At 52.9% G+C, this 14,557-nt stretch overlaps 2 protein-coding genes across 2 annotated transcripts; both read right to left on the bottom strand.

The window, feature by feature from the left end:
- Nucleotides 1-8,240: 8,240 nt before the first annotated feature.
- Nucleotides 8,241-9,095, bottom strand: IUM83_17909 (uncharacterized protein; the record flags this gene model as incomplete). The annotated part of the gene is made up of 1 exon (XM_067942879.1): nucleotides 8,241-9,095. One exon carries the CDS (start codon nucleotides 9,093-9,095, stop codon nucleotides 8,241-8,243), a length of 855 nt encoding a protein of 284 aa, XP_067795884.1.
- A 1,699-nt stretch (nucleotides 9,096-10,794) lies between these two features.
- IUM83_17908 (uncharacterized protein) lies at nucleotides 10,795-11,642 on the bottom strand (the record flags this gene model as incomplete). The annotated part of the gene is made up of 2 exons (XM_067942878.1): nucleotides 10,795-11,194; nucleotides 11,266-11,642. The coding sequence occupies 2 exons, from the start codon at nucleotides 11,640-11,642 to the stop codon at nucleotides 10,795-10,797; spliced, it is 777 nt and encodes a 258-aa protein (XP_067795968.1).
- Between the last annotated feature and the right edge of the window lie 2,915 nt (nucleotides 11,643-14,557).

Below are 14,557 nucleotides of genomic sequence, written 5' to 3'. Positions count from 1 at the left end.
ATTCAGAAATTGGTTTTGATTCTAAGAAATAATTGAATTATTAATTAGAATTGGTCGCTGGATTAATCGAGCATTATAACTTTTCTACCCCAGACAGAGCGAGTTTGGTATCCACGTCTCTTACCATGTTGCAGCAGCCAAAGGGCGGCTTGATGTCTTGCAGCGGTTGGACGAGCAGCAACAGCTCAGTGAAAGTGTCAGACTTGCCATCTCGGTTGCTGAAAACGGACATGTCGAGGTTGTCCGTTGGATTATTGATCGAGTTACGCGAACAGGAAGTTACTCACGAACAGGGAGTTACTCGCGCACAGGGCGTTAAAAAAAAGATCGAAGCAGCAGTCTACAACCGGTGCGATGGCTGATGCAGCTCAGAACGAACCGCTCGACGTTGTAAAATGGTTGCACTTCCACCGACAAAGTTTGCAATCAAAAACGAAATGCTGAGTCGATTCTTGCTTCATTGTATGTAATGCAAACAAGGAGGAAAAAACGTGCCGTTGCTATTTACGGGATGAAGTATGGACTGGCGAGAGACGGAACAGAGGAAGGTGAAGCGAGCGGACTTCACGCGCGTGACGTAAAGCCTAGTGACGAAAGCGAGATTGAGTAGCGGACTGCTGCGAGGTCGACTTGTCCGACTGGGAAGCAGTAGTGGTGCCCGGCTTGGTCGCGGGGCCTTGGGTGGTGGAGGTGGCAGCCGTTGTGGTCGCGACCTCGCGGACAGGGGTCTCAGTGGCCGGGGTTGCAGGAGTCGAGCCCTGGTCGTTCGGGCGTGGTGTCTCACTCGATGCTCCACCCTGTGTGCCAGTATTGCGGTCGCCTCGGACTGAGCCTGGGTTGTGTGCAGCCACGGTCCCAGTGCGCTGGTTCGAGTTATCATCGCCGTTGTTCCGCGTGGCGGTGGCGTCGGTCGAAGTCTTGCCGCCCCGAGCATGATTGCCTTCACCACGCTGGCCCCGCTGGCCTTGGCCGCCCTGGTCCGAGCTGTCTCCGGAGCATGGAGTTGGTGCAGCGTCACCTCCTTGGTTGCCCGTCCTGGTCTGGCTGCCTTGCACCCGCGTCTGGCCGCCCGCTTGCTTCCGCGCCTGGCCTTGGGGACCTTGGTTCGAGCTTTCGTCGGGGCGTGGGGTAGCAGCAGCAGCAGCAGCAGCGTCTCGTTGGTTACCAGCTTGGCCTCCCTGAGTCCACGTTTGGCCCTGGTTTCCGGTGCCCGTCGAGGTGTGGCCGGTCTGGGTAGACTGCTGGTGCGTTGCAGTGTCGGTCGGCAAGGTTGACTCATGCGTGTTCGACTGCTGCGTTGTGGTGGCGCCGGTTGTGGAGATCGAGAGTCCGCCGCCAGCGCCAAGCTGACGAACAGCTTGGGGGGTCAAGGCATCCACAAAGGAGCCGACAGCCAGCGACGCGACAGCCAGGTACGCAGCCAACTTGGTGAGGTTCATGGCCGATGAAGTGTCTACTCGTGTGCGGGGAAGAAAGTAGCGTAGCCGCTGGAGGGTGGAGAACGGTGCTTGTCGAAAGCAAAGTAAATTGAAAAGTGAGTCACTAGGCTCGAACGGCGCGACCGACAGAGCACACTGCAGTACCGCGATGTGCCTTGCACGGATATTTCTGTGACGCACTCCCCGTTCGAGCAGCAAGAGTATCCATGGATCCTTTCAAGGCACAGGGAGGTGAACACCCACCAGACAGATCGGGTCGCGCTCCCAGACGGAGAAAACTCAAAACCAGCCAAGCTTTAAAACATATAGAGTCGATCATTGGGTAATGATAGCGATGTCTCCACATGGAGAGATGTAACACCTATCGTTGATAGTTGTTGCACCGAGAGAGCGTGAAGCATGCATTTGCTTTTAAGTATTTCGCCTTGATTACAGTACGGCTATTGTGCTTGCGTAGCACCTCTGCCGAGAATTCCAACACCGAGATACAGACGTTCAGTGTATCCGACATCTGAGCCGGGAGCACGTCCATCAGCTGCTGCATTGGCAAGAGTCTAGAATGTTGGGTGTTCGCGTAGAAGCCCTCAGTGTAGCGTGGTTAATTCACAGCGTGAAAGACAAGACTACAGAGGACTTCAGTGAGCGCAGTCTGTTGCCTCAAAGCGTTTGGGTACTGATCGGCGTGTCCAACGTATAATTTTACTGTACAAGTTCTGGCTGGTAATCAAATGTTTCGCCGTCGTTGGTTCTCAACTTTTGTTTGTGACGCAGCAAAAAAGTAATGTTAGAAGGTTGAACGTGAAGATCAGGGTGCGAAACATATAATTACTGAAAAGTGCATGGAATTTTTTTAATTTAATGATTAATTCTGAGCCGATACATTGTTCCGTCAATTTTCTAGAATGGTATCCGATGTTTTTATGGGTGTATTCTTACACATGCATTCGATTTCATCGCTTTCTTGTGATGTAACATGGGTTCAGCTAGCTACTTTTGGTATTAAAGACTGGTAAAGGGTTTTGTAGCCACATACTAGCATTTTTTCTTCTATTATATCAGTTGTTTTACCTGTGCGAGGTATATCAAGAGGAGTACTTAGCCTTAAGGTATTCAGAAATTGGTTTTGATTCTAAGAAATAATTGAATTATTAATTAGAATTGGTCGCTGGATTAATCGAGCATTATAACTTTTCTACCCCAGACAGAGCGAGTTTGGTATCCACGTCTCTTACCATGTTGCAGCAGCCAAAGGGCGGCTTGATGTCTTGCAGCGGTTGGACGAGCAGCAACAGCTCAGTGAAAGTGTCAGACTTGCCATCTCGGTTGCTGAAAACGGACATGTCGAGGTTGTCCGTTGGATTATTGATCGAGTTACGCGAACAGGAAGTTACTCACGAACAGGGAGTTACTCGCGCACAGGGCGTTAAAAAAAAGATCGAAGCAGCAGTCTCCAACCGGTGCGATGGCTGATGCAGCTCAGAACGAACCGCTCGACGTTGTAAAATGGTTGCACTTCCACCGACAAAGTTTGCAATCAAAAACGAAATGCTGAGTCGATTCTTGCTTCATTGTATGTAACGTAAACAAGGAGGAAAAAACGTGCCGTTGCTATTTACGGGATGAAGTATGGACTGGCGAGAGACGGAACAGAGGAAGGTGAAGCGAGCGGACTTCACGCGCGTGACGTAAAGCCTAGTGACGAAAGCGAGATTGAGTAGCGGACTGCTGCGAGGTCGACTTGTCCGACTGGGAAGCAGTAGTGGTGCCCGGCTTGGTCGCGGGGCCTTGGGTGGTGGAGGTGGCAGCCGTTGTGGTCGCGACCTCGCGGACAGGGGTCTCAGTGGCCGGGGTTGCAGGAGTCGAGCCCTGGTCGTTCGGGCGTGGTGTCTCACTCGATGCTCCACCCTGTGTGCCAGTATTGCGGTCGCCTCGGACTGACCCTGGGTTGTGTGCAGCCACGGTCCCAGTGCGCTGGTTCGAGTTATCATCGCCGTTGTTCCGCGTGGCGGTGGCGTCGGTCGAAGTCTTGCCGCCCCGAGCATGATTGCCTTCACCACGCTGGCCCCGCTGGCCTTGGCCGCCCTGGTCCGAGCTGTCTCCGGAGCATGGAGTTGGTGCAGCGTCACCTCCTTGGTTGCCCGTCCTGGTCTGGCTGCCTTGCACCCGCGTCTGGCCGCCCGCTTGCTTCCGCGCCTGGCCTTGGGGACCTTGGTTCGAGCTTTCGTCGGGGCGTGGGGTAGCAGCAGCAGCAGCAGCAGCAGCGTCTCGTTGGTTACCAGCTTGGCCTCCCTGAGTCCACGTTTGGCCCTGGTTTCCGGTGCCTGTCGATGTGTGGCCGGTCTGGGTAGACTGCTGGTGCGTTGCAGTGTCGGTCGGCACGGTTGACTCATGCGTGTTCGACTGCTGCGTTGTGGTGGCGCCGGTTGTGGAGATCGAGAGTCCGCCGCCAGCGCCAAGCTGACGAACAGCTTGGGGGGTCGAGGCATCCACAAAGGAGCCGACAGCCAGCGACACGACAGCCAGGTACGCAGCCAACTTGGTGAGGTTCATGGTCGATGAAGTGTCTACTCGTGTGCGGGGAAGAAAGTAGCGTAGCCGCTGGAGGGTGGAGAACGGTGCTTGTCGAAAGCAAAGTAAATTGAAAAGTGAGTCACTAGGCTCGAATGGCGCGACCGACAGAGCACACTGCAGTACCGCGATGTGCCTTGCACGGATATTTCTGTGACGCACTCCCCGTTCGAGCAGCAAGAGTATCCATGGATCCTTTCAGAGGCACAGGGAGGTGAACACCCACCAGACAGATCGGGTCGCGCTCCCAGACGGAGAAAACTCAAAACCAGCCAAGCTTTAAAACATATAGAGTCGATCATTGGGTAATGATAGCGATGTCTCCACATGGAGAGATGTAACACCTATCGTTGATAGTTGCTGCACCGAGAGAGCGTGAAGCATGCATTTACTTTTAACTATTTCGCCGCTGCCATGATTACAGTACGTCTATCGTGCTTGCGTAGCACCTCTGCCGAGAATTCCAACACCGAGATACAGACGTTCAGTGTATCCGACATCTGAGCCGGGAGCACGTCCATCAGCTGCTGCATTGGCAAGAGTCTAGAATGTTGGGGTGTTCGCGTAGAAGCCCTCAGTGTAGCGTGGTTAATTCACAGCGTGAAAGACAAGACTACAGAGGACTTCAGTGAGCGCAGTCTGTTGCATCAAAGCGTTTGGGTACTGATCGGCGTGTCCAACGTATAATTTTACTGTACAAGTTCTGGCTGGTAATCAAATGTTTCGCCGTCGTTGGCTCTCAACTTTTGTTTGTGACGCAGCAAAAAAGTAATGTTAGAAGGTTGAACGTGAAGATCAGGGTGCGAAACATATAATTACTGAAAAGTGCATGGAATTTTTTTAATTTAATGATTAATTCTGAGCCGATACATTGTTCCGTCAATTTTCTAGAATGGTATCCGATGTTTTTATGGGTGTATTCTTACACATGCATTCGATTTCATCGCTTTCTTGTGATGTAACATGGGTTCGGCTAGTTAGTTTTGGTTTTAAAGACTGGTAAAGGGTTTTGTAGCCACATACTAGCATTTTTTCTTCTATTATATCAGTTGTTTTACGTGTGCGAGGTATACCACGAGGAGTACTTAGACTTAAGGTATTCATAAATTGGTGTTGATTCTAAGAAATAATTGAATTATTAATTAGAATTGGTCGCTGGATTAATCGAGCATTATAATTTTTCTACCCCAGACAGAGCGAGTTTGGTATCCACGTCTCTTACCATGTTGCAGCAGCCAAAGGGCGGCTTGATGTCTTGCAGCGGTTGGACGAGCAGCAACAGCTCAGTGAAAGTGTCAGACTTGCCATCTCGGTTGCTGAAAACGGACATGTCGAGGTTGTCCGTTGGATTATTGATCGAGTTACGCGAACAGGAAGTTACTCACGAACAGGGAGTTACTCGCGCACAGGGCGTTAAAAAAAGATCGAAGCAGCAGTCTCCAACCGGTGCGATGGCTGATGCAGCTCAGAACGAACCGCTCGACGTTGTAAAATGGTTGCACTTCCACCGACAAAGTTTGCAATCAAAAACGAAATGCTGAGTCGATTCTTGCTTCATTGTATGTAACGTAAACAAGGAGGAAAAAACGTGCCGTTGCTATTTACGGGATGAAGTATGGACTGGCGAGAGACGGAACAGAGGAAGGTGAAGCGAGCGGACTTCACGCGCGTGACGTAAAGCCTAGTGACGAAAGCGAGATTGAGTAGCGGACTGCTGCGAGGTCGACTTGTCCGACTGGGAAGCAGTAGTGGTGCCCGGCTTGGTCGCGGGGCCTTGGGTGGTGGAGGTGGCAGCCGTTGTGGTCGCGACCTCGCGGACAGGGGTCTCAGTGGCCGGGGTTGCAGGAGTCGAGCCCTGGTCGTTCGGGCGTGGTGTCTCACTCGATGCTCCACCCTGTGTGCCAGTACTGCGGTCGCCTCGGACTGACCCTGGGCTGTGTGCAGCCACGGTCCCAGTGCGCTGGTTCGAGTTATCATCGCCGTTGTTCCGCGTGGCGGTGGCGTCGGTCGAAGTCTTGCCGCCCCGAGCATGATTGCCTTCACCACGCTGGCCCCGCTGGCCTTGGCCGCCCTGGTCCGAGCTGTCTCCGGAGCATGGAGTTGGTGCAGCGTCACCTCCTTGGTTGCCCGTCCTGGTCTGGCTGCCTTGCACCCGCGTCTGGCCGCCCGCTTGCTTCCGCGCCTGGCCTTGGGGACCTTGGTTCGAGCTTTCGTCGGGGCGTGGGGTAGCAGCAGCAGCAGCAGCAGCGTCTCGTTGGTTACCAGCTTGGCCTCCCTGAGTCCACGTTTGGCCCTGGTTTCCGGTGCCCGTCGAGGTGTGGCCGGTCTGGGTAGACTGCTGGTGCGTTGCAGTGTCGGTCGGCAAGGTTGACTCATGCGTGTTCGACTGCTGCGTTGTGGTGGCGCCGGTTGTGGAGATCGAGAGTCCGCCGCCAGCGCCAAGCTGACGAACAGCTTGGGGGGTCGAGGCATCCACAAAGGAGCCGACAGCCAGCGACACGACAGCCAGGTACGCAGCCAACTTGGTGAGGTTCATGGTCGATGAAGTGTCTACTCGTGTGCGGGGAAGAAAGTAGCGTAGCCGCTGGAGGGTGGAGAACGGTGCTTGTCGAAAGCAAAGTAAATTGAAAAGTGAGTCACTAGGCTCGAACGGCGCGACCGACAGAGCACACTGCAGTACCGCGATGTGCCTTGCACGGATATTTCTGTGACGCACTCCCCGTTCGAGCAGCAAGAGTATCCATGGATCCTTTCAAGGCACAGGGAGGTGAACACCCACCAGACAGATCGGGTCGCGCTCCCAGACGGAGAAAACTCAAAACCAGCCAAGCTTTAAAACATATAGAGTCGATCATTGGGTAATGATAGCGATGTCTCCACATGGAGAGATGTAACACCTATCGTTGATAGTTGCTGCACCGAGAGAGCGTGAAGCATGCATTTACTTTTAAGTATTTCGCCGCTGCCATGATTACAGTACGGCTATCGTGCTTGCGTAGCACCTCTGCCGAGAATTCCAACACCGAGATACAGACGTTCAGTGTATCCGACATCTGAGCCGGGAGCACGTCCATCAGCTGCTGCATTGGCAAGAGTCTAGAATGTTGGTGTTCGCGTAGAAGCCCTCAGTGTAGCGTGGTTAATTCACAGCGTGAAAGACAAGACTACAGAGGACTTCAGTGAGCGCAGTCTGTTGCATCAAAGCGTTTGGGTACTGATCGGCGTGTCCAACGTATAATTTTACTGTACAAGTTCTGGCTGGTAATCAAATGTTTCGCCGTCGTTGGCTCTCAACTTTTGTTTGTGACGCAGCAAAAAAGTAATGTTAGAAGGTTGAACGTGAAGATCAGGGTGCGAAACATATAATTACTGAAAAGTGCATGGAATTTTTTTAATTTAATGATTAATTCTGAGCCGATACATTGTTCCGTCAATTTTCTAGAATGGTATCCGATGTTTTTATGGGTGTATTCTTACACATGCATTCGATTTCATCGCTTTCTTGTGATGTAACATGGATTCAGCTAGCTAGTGTTGGTTTTAAAGACTGGTAAAGGGTTTTGTAGCCACATATTAGCATTTTTTCTTCTATTATATCAGTTGTTTTACCTGTGCGAGGTATATCAAGAGGAGTACTTAGCCTTAAGGTATTCAGAAATTGGTTTTGATTCTAAGAAATAATTGAATTATTAATTAGAATTGGTCGCTGGATTAATCGAGCATTATAACTTTTCTACCCCAGACAGAGCGAGTTTGGTATCCACGTCTCTTACCATGTTGCAGCAGCCAAAGGGCGGCTTGATGTCTTGCAGCGGTTGGACGAGCAGCAACAGCTCAGTGAAAGTGTCAGACTTGCCATCTCGGTTGCTGAAAACGGACATGTCGAGGTTGTCCGTTGGATTATTGATCGAGTTACGCGAACAGGAAGTTACTCACGAACAGGGAGTTACTCGCGCACAGGGCGTTAAAAAAAAGATCGAAGCAGCAGTCTACAACCGGTGCGATGGCTGATGCAGCTCAGAACGAACCGCTCGACGTTGTATAATGGTTACACTTCCACCGACAAAGTTTGCAATCAAAAACGAAATGCTGAGTCGATTCTTGCTTCATTGTATGTAACGCAAACAAGGAGGAAAAAACGTGCCGTTGCTATTTACGGGATGAAGTATGGACTGGCGAGAGACGGAACAGAGGAAGGTGAAGCGAGCGGACTTCACGCGCGTGACGTAAAGCCTAGTGACGAAAGCGAGATTGAGTAGCGGACTGCTGCGAGGTCGACTTGTCCGACTGGGAAGCAGTAGTGGTGCCCGGCTTGGTCGCGGGGCCTTGGGTGGTGGAGGTGGCAGCCGTTGTGGTCGCGACCTCGCGGACAGGGGTCTCAGTGGCCGGGGTTGCAGGAGTCGAGCCCTGGTCGTTCGGGCGTGGTGTCTCACTCGATGCTCCACCCTGTGTGCCAGTATTGCGGTCGCCTCGGACTGAGCCTGGGTTGTGTGCAGCCACGGTCCCAGTGCGCTGGTTCGAGTTATCATCGCCGTTGTTCCGCGTGGCGGTGGCGTCGGTCGAAGTCTTGCCGCCCCGAGCATGATTGCCTTCACCACGCTGGCCCCGCTGACCTTGGCCGCCCTGGTCCGAGCTGTCTCCGGAGCATGGAGTTGGTGCAGCGTCACCTCCTTGGTTGCCCGTCCTGGTCTGGCTGCCTTGCATCCGCGTCTGGCCGCCCGCTTGCTTCCGCGCCTGGCCTTGGGGACCTTGGTTCGAGCTTTCGTCGGGGCGTGGGGTAGCAGCAGCAGCAGCAGCAGCGTCTCGTTGGTTACCAGCTTGGCCTCCCTGAGTCCACGTTTGGCCCTGGTTTCCGGTGCCCGTCGAGGTGTGGCCGGTCTGGGTAGACTGCTGGTGCGTTGCAGTGTCGGTCGGCAAGGTTGACTCATGCGTGTTCGACTGCTGCGTTGTGGTGGCGCCGGTTGTGGAGATCGAGAGTCCGCCGCCAGCGCCAAGCTGACGAACAGCTTGGGGGGTCGAGGCATCCACAAAGGAGCCGACAGCCAGCGACACGACAGCCAGGTACGCAGCCAACTTGGTGAGGTTCATGGTCGATGAAGTGTCTACTCGTGTGCGGGGAAGAAAGTAGCGTAGCCGCTGGAGGGTGGAGAGCGGTGCTTGTCGAAAGCAAAGTAAATTGAAAAGTGAGTCACTAGGCTCGAATGGCGCGACCGACAGAGCACACTGCAGTACCGCGATGTGCCTTGCACGGATATTTCTGTGACGCACTCCCCGTTCGAGCAGCAAGAGTATCCATGGATCCTTTCAGAGGCACAGGGAGGTGAACACCCACCAGACAGATCGGGTCGTGCTCCCAGACGGAGAAAACTCAAAACCAGCCAAGCTTTAAAACATATAGAGTCGATCATTGGGTAATGATAGCGATGTCTCGACATGGAGAGATGTAACACCTATCGTTGATAGTTGCTGCACCGAGAGAGCGTGAAGCATGCATTTACTTTTAAGTATTTCGCCGCTGCCATGATTACAGTACGGCTATCGTGCTTGCGTAGCACCTCTGCCGAGAATTCCAACACCGAGATACAGACGTTCAGTGTATCCGACATCTGAGCCGGGAGCACGTCCATCAGCTGCTGCATTGGCAAGAGTCTAGAATGTTGGGTGTTCGCGTAGAAGCCCTCAGTGTAGCGTGGTTAATTCACAGCGTGAAAGACAAGACTACAGAGGACTTCAGTGAGCGCAGTCTGTTGCATCAAAGCGTTTGGGTACTGATCGGCGTGTCCAACGTATAATTTTACTGTACAAGTTCTGGCTGGTAATCAAATGTTTCGCCGTCGTTGGCTCTCAACTTTTGTTTGTGACGCAGCAAAAAAGTAATGTTAGAAGGTTGAACGTGAAGATCAGGGTGCGAAACATATAATTACTGAAAAGTGCATGGAATTTTTTTAATTTAATGATTAATTCTGAGCCGATACATTGTTCCGTCAATTTTCTAGAATGGTATCCGATGTTTTTATGGGTGTATTCTTACACATGCATTCGATTTCATCGCTTTCTTGTGATGTAACATGGATTCAGCTAGCTAGTGTTGGTTTTAAAGACTGGTAAAGGGTTTTGTAGCCACATATTAGCATTTTTTCTTCTATTATATCAGTTGTTTTACCTGTGCGAGGTATATCAAGAGGAGTACTTAGCCTTAAGGTATTCAGAAATTGGTTTTGATTCTAAGAAATAATTGAATTATTAATTAGAATTGGTCGCTGGATTAATCGAGCATTATAACTTTTCTACCCCAGACAGAGCGAGTTTGGTATCCACGTCTCTTACCATGTTGCAGCAGCCAAAGGGCGGCTTGATGTCTTGCAGCGGTTGGACGAGCAGCAACAGCTCAGTGAAAGTGTCAGACTTGCCATCTCGGTTGCTGAAAACGGACATGTCGAGGTTGTCCGTTGGATTATTGATCGAGTTACGCGAACAGGAAGTTACTCACGAACAGGGAGTTACTCGCGCACAGGGCGTTAAAAAAAAGATCGAAGCAGCAGTCTCCAACCGGTGCGATGGCTGATGCAGCTCAGAACGAACCGCTCGACGTTGTATAATGGTTACACTTCCACCGACAAAGTTTGCAATCAAAAACGAAATGCTGAGTCGATTCTTGCTTCATGTATGTAATGCAAACAAGGAGGAAAAAACGTGCCGTTGCTATTTACGGGATGAAGTATGGACTGGCGAGAGACGGAACAGAGGAAGGTGAAGCGAGCGGACTTCACGCGCGTGACGTAAAAGCCTAGTGACGAAAGCGAGATTGAGTAGCGGACTGCTGCGAGGTCGACTTGTCCGACTGGGAAGCAGTAGTGGTGCCCGGCTTGGTCGCGGGGCCTTGGGTGGTGGAGGTGGCAGCCGTTGTGGTCGCGACCTCGCGGACAGGGGTCTCAGTGGCCGGGGTTGCAGGAGTCGAGCCCTGGTCGTTCGGGCGTGGTGTCTCACTCGATGCTCCACCCTGTGTGCCAGTACTGCGGTCGCCTCGGACTGAGCCTGGGTTGTGTGCAGCCACGGTCCCAGTGCGCTGGTTCGAGTTATCATCGCCGTTGTTCCGCGTGGCGGTGGCGTCGGTCGAAGTCTTGCCGCCCCGAGCATGATTGCCTTCACCACGCTGGCCCCGCTGGCCTTGGCCGCCCTGGTCCGAGCTGTCTCCGGAGCATGGAGTTGGTGCAGCGTCACCTCCTTGGTTGCCCGTCCTGGTCAGGCTGCCTTGCACCCGCGTCTGGCCGCCCGCTTGCTTCCGCGCCTGGCCTTGGGGACCTTGGTTCGAGCTTTCGTCGGGGCGTGGGGTAGCAGCAGCAGCAGCGTCTCGTTGGTTACCAGCTTGGCCTCCCTGAGTCCACGTTTGGCCCTGGTTTCCGGTGCCCGTCGAGGTGTGGCCGGTCTGGGTAGACTGCTGGTGCGTTGCAGTGTCGGTCGGCAAGGTTGACTCATGCGTGTTCGACTGCTGCGTTGTGGTGGCGCCGGTTGTGGAGATCGAGAGTCCGTTGCCAGCGCCAAGCTGACGAACAGCTTGGGGGTCGAGGCATCCACAAAGGAGCCGACAGCCAGCGACACGACAGCCAGGTACGCAGCCAACTTGGTGAGGTTCATGGTCGATGAAGTGTCTACTCGTGTGCGGGGAAGAAAGTAGCGTAGCCGCTGGAGGGTGGAGAGCGGTGCTTGTCGAAAGCAAAGTAAATTGAAAAGTGAGTCACTAGGCTCGAACGGCGCGACCGACAGAGCACACTGCAGTACCGCGATGTGCCTTGCACGGATATTTCTGTGACGCACTCCCCGTTCGAGCAGCAAGAGTATCCATGGATCCTTTCAAGGCACAGGGAGGTGAACACCCACCAGACAGATCGGGTCGCGCTCCCAGACGGAGAAAACTCAAAACCAGCCAAGCTTTAAAACATATAGAGTCGATCATTGGGTAATGATAGCGATGTCTCGACATGGAGAGATGTAACACCTATCGTTGATAGTTGCTGCACCGAGAGAGCGTGAAACATGCATTTGCTTTTAACTATCTCGCCTTGATTACAGTACGGCTATCGTGCTTGCGTAGCACCTCTGCCGAGAATTCCAAGACAAACGTTCAGCGTACGTAGGTGGAATTCTTGCATTTACTTTAGCACACCCAACTGTCCCTCCTTGGCAGCTACGTCCATCATTTAGACACGCGTCTTCTGGTTGCCAGGTATCGATGTGTATGATACTCACATATGTTGTACTAACAGCAGCATCGGAAATTGCGTACAACCACTGCATGGCATCCAGAAATCCAATTGAGAGTGTGCGAATGAGGCTTGGTAGTCGAGTGAGTAGTTGGAAGGAAATCCGAAAGTGAGCTCGATTTAGGTTAGTGTGTTTGCCAGCTAGCAGTCCCTACTGTATGCAATGTTCCCTAGTAGGTGAGGCTTGTAGATGTGGTCCAAACGATCTCGGCTGCGGTCCAAACGAAGTTGCCAGTCGTAAGACTGATCCGCCTAGTCACGGCTGCGGCTCAAAACGGTTGATTCAACACATGCAAATCATAAGCACCCAAATTGAAGTTGTCGTCCAATCACATTCCAGTATCAGAGATAGTCCAGCCAATCAGGTTGCGAGATCTTCCCATCTTCAACCACAGACCCCGGTGGCACGTGCCAGCACGCGCAGGCCGTCTGCCTCGCGGTAGGGATCCAGTCGATCAGACAGCGAAGTGCAACCTCAACACCCCCACTCAATTCGATGTCTCGAGCTTGGGTCCAACGTTGCTACACATCATCAAGTAGCGGAGCGTCTTCGACGATAGACCCTTCGTCATGAAGTCAGCGAGCTGGTTCTTGGTCTCGACATATTCCAGCTCGACTTCGTTGCTCATCACCTTCTCGCGAATGAAATGGTAGCGTATGTCGATGTGCTTCGTGCGAGCTTGGTATCCAACATTCTTCGCCAATGCCATCGCGCCTTGGTTGTCTTCGTAGATCACCGTAGCCCCCACTTGTTCAGTGCCTATGTCCTTCAATAGACGGCGCAACCAGACGCACTCCTTCACGCATTCCCGCAGTGCCATATACTCGGCCTCTGTAGAACTTAACGCGACAGTCTTCTGATACGTCGAACGCCACACCACAGGAGCACCGCACATCATTAACATCGTCCCGCTTACGGAACGATGGTCATCGCGGCTGCCGGCCCAGTCCGCATCTGAGTAGGCGACGAGCTCGGTTCCACATAACCCATCGTACGTGATGCCCACGTCCTTGGTCTTCAGTAGGTAGCGCACTACCTTGATTCCGGCGTCCCAGTGCTTCTGGCCAGGGTTCTCCAGGAAACGACTCAACTTGGCAACTGCGACCGAAATGTCAGGTCGTGTTCCACATGCCAGGTACATCAGGCTGCCCACCAGCGATCGGTAGGGCTTCGACTTCATCTTGGTCTTCTCTTCTTCCGCCTGCGGTTCGTCGGCCTTGGTCAGATGAACTCCAGCTTCCATAGGCGATGTGCACAGCTTTGCGTTCTCTTGCCCAAACTTCTTGATGATCGACTCGGTGTACGCTTGTTGGGAGATCCTCAGTGTCTTGTGATCCATGTTATAATCGATCTCAATTCCAAGAATGAAACGTGCGCGCCCGAGGTCCTTGATTCGAAACTTCTCCGCGATTCCAGCCTTCACCGATGTAATCACCGCCTTGTCCCGCGATGCGATCAGCATGTCGTCCACGTAGAGACACACAATGCAGTGGTCGTCTCCATCCCCGCTTGTGTACACACACGGGTCGGCGTCAGCAGGCTTGAATCCCATCACCTTGAGGTGCGCGTCAATCGTTTCGTTCCATACTCGTGACGCCTGCTTGAGTCCGTACAAACTTTGCAGCAACATACAAATGACGTCCTCTTCACCGTCTTCTTCGGCAAGTGTCAAGAGGCCTCGGAGTCCCTCTGGCAAGTCCATGTAGATCTCTTCTTCTAGCTTGCCGTACAGGAACGCGGTGTCGACGTCGCATTGCTCGATGTCGTATCCATCTGCGACGCACTTCGCCAGTTTGGCGCGAATCGAGTTCAGGTAAGCCACCGGGGTGTACGTCTCTTCATAGTCCACTCCGTGACGCTGCGAGAAACCCTTGGCTACGAGACGGGCCTTGTGACGAATGACTTGTCCCTTCTCGTTGCGTTTCAATGCGAATACCCAACGACAGCCGATCGACTTCAACTCGCTCTGCATAGCCCTCTTCCATTCCACTTGGTCCGCAATCGCCATAGCTTCTTCATATGACGTCGGGACCTCTTTCGTTGCAGCCATTGCTTGGCCACCTTCAATTGCGAGTTGGTCCTCGTTGACCTGAACTCTGCCTTGAATCATCTTCTGGCGCTTCGTGCCAGTAGTCGAGGGCGCCACGACTTGCTTCTTGCGAGCGCCTGCCTCTTCAGGATCCGTTGTCTCGTCAATGTGGCGAGCACGCGATCGGGTAATCATATGATGTGTCGATCCGTATGGCACGATCGCATCGTTTACGCCCATGTCACGTTGAAGTGGGATA

Source organism: Phytophthora cinnamomi (genome assembly GCF_018691715.1).
Source record: "Phytophthora cinnamomi strain GKB4 chromosome Unknown Contig18, whole genome shotgun sequence".
NCBI classification, from domain to species: Eukaryota; Oomycota; class Peronosporomycetes; order Peronosporales; family Peronosporaceae; genus Phytophthora; species Phytophthora cinnamomi.
The sequence above is the reverse complement of the archived record's forward strand: the minus strand, read 5'-3'. Positions and strand labels throughout refer to the sequence as shown.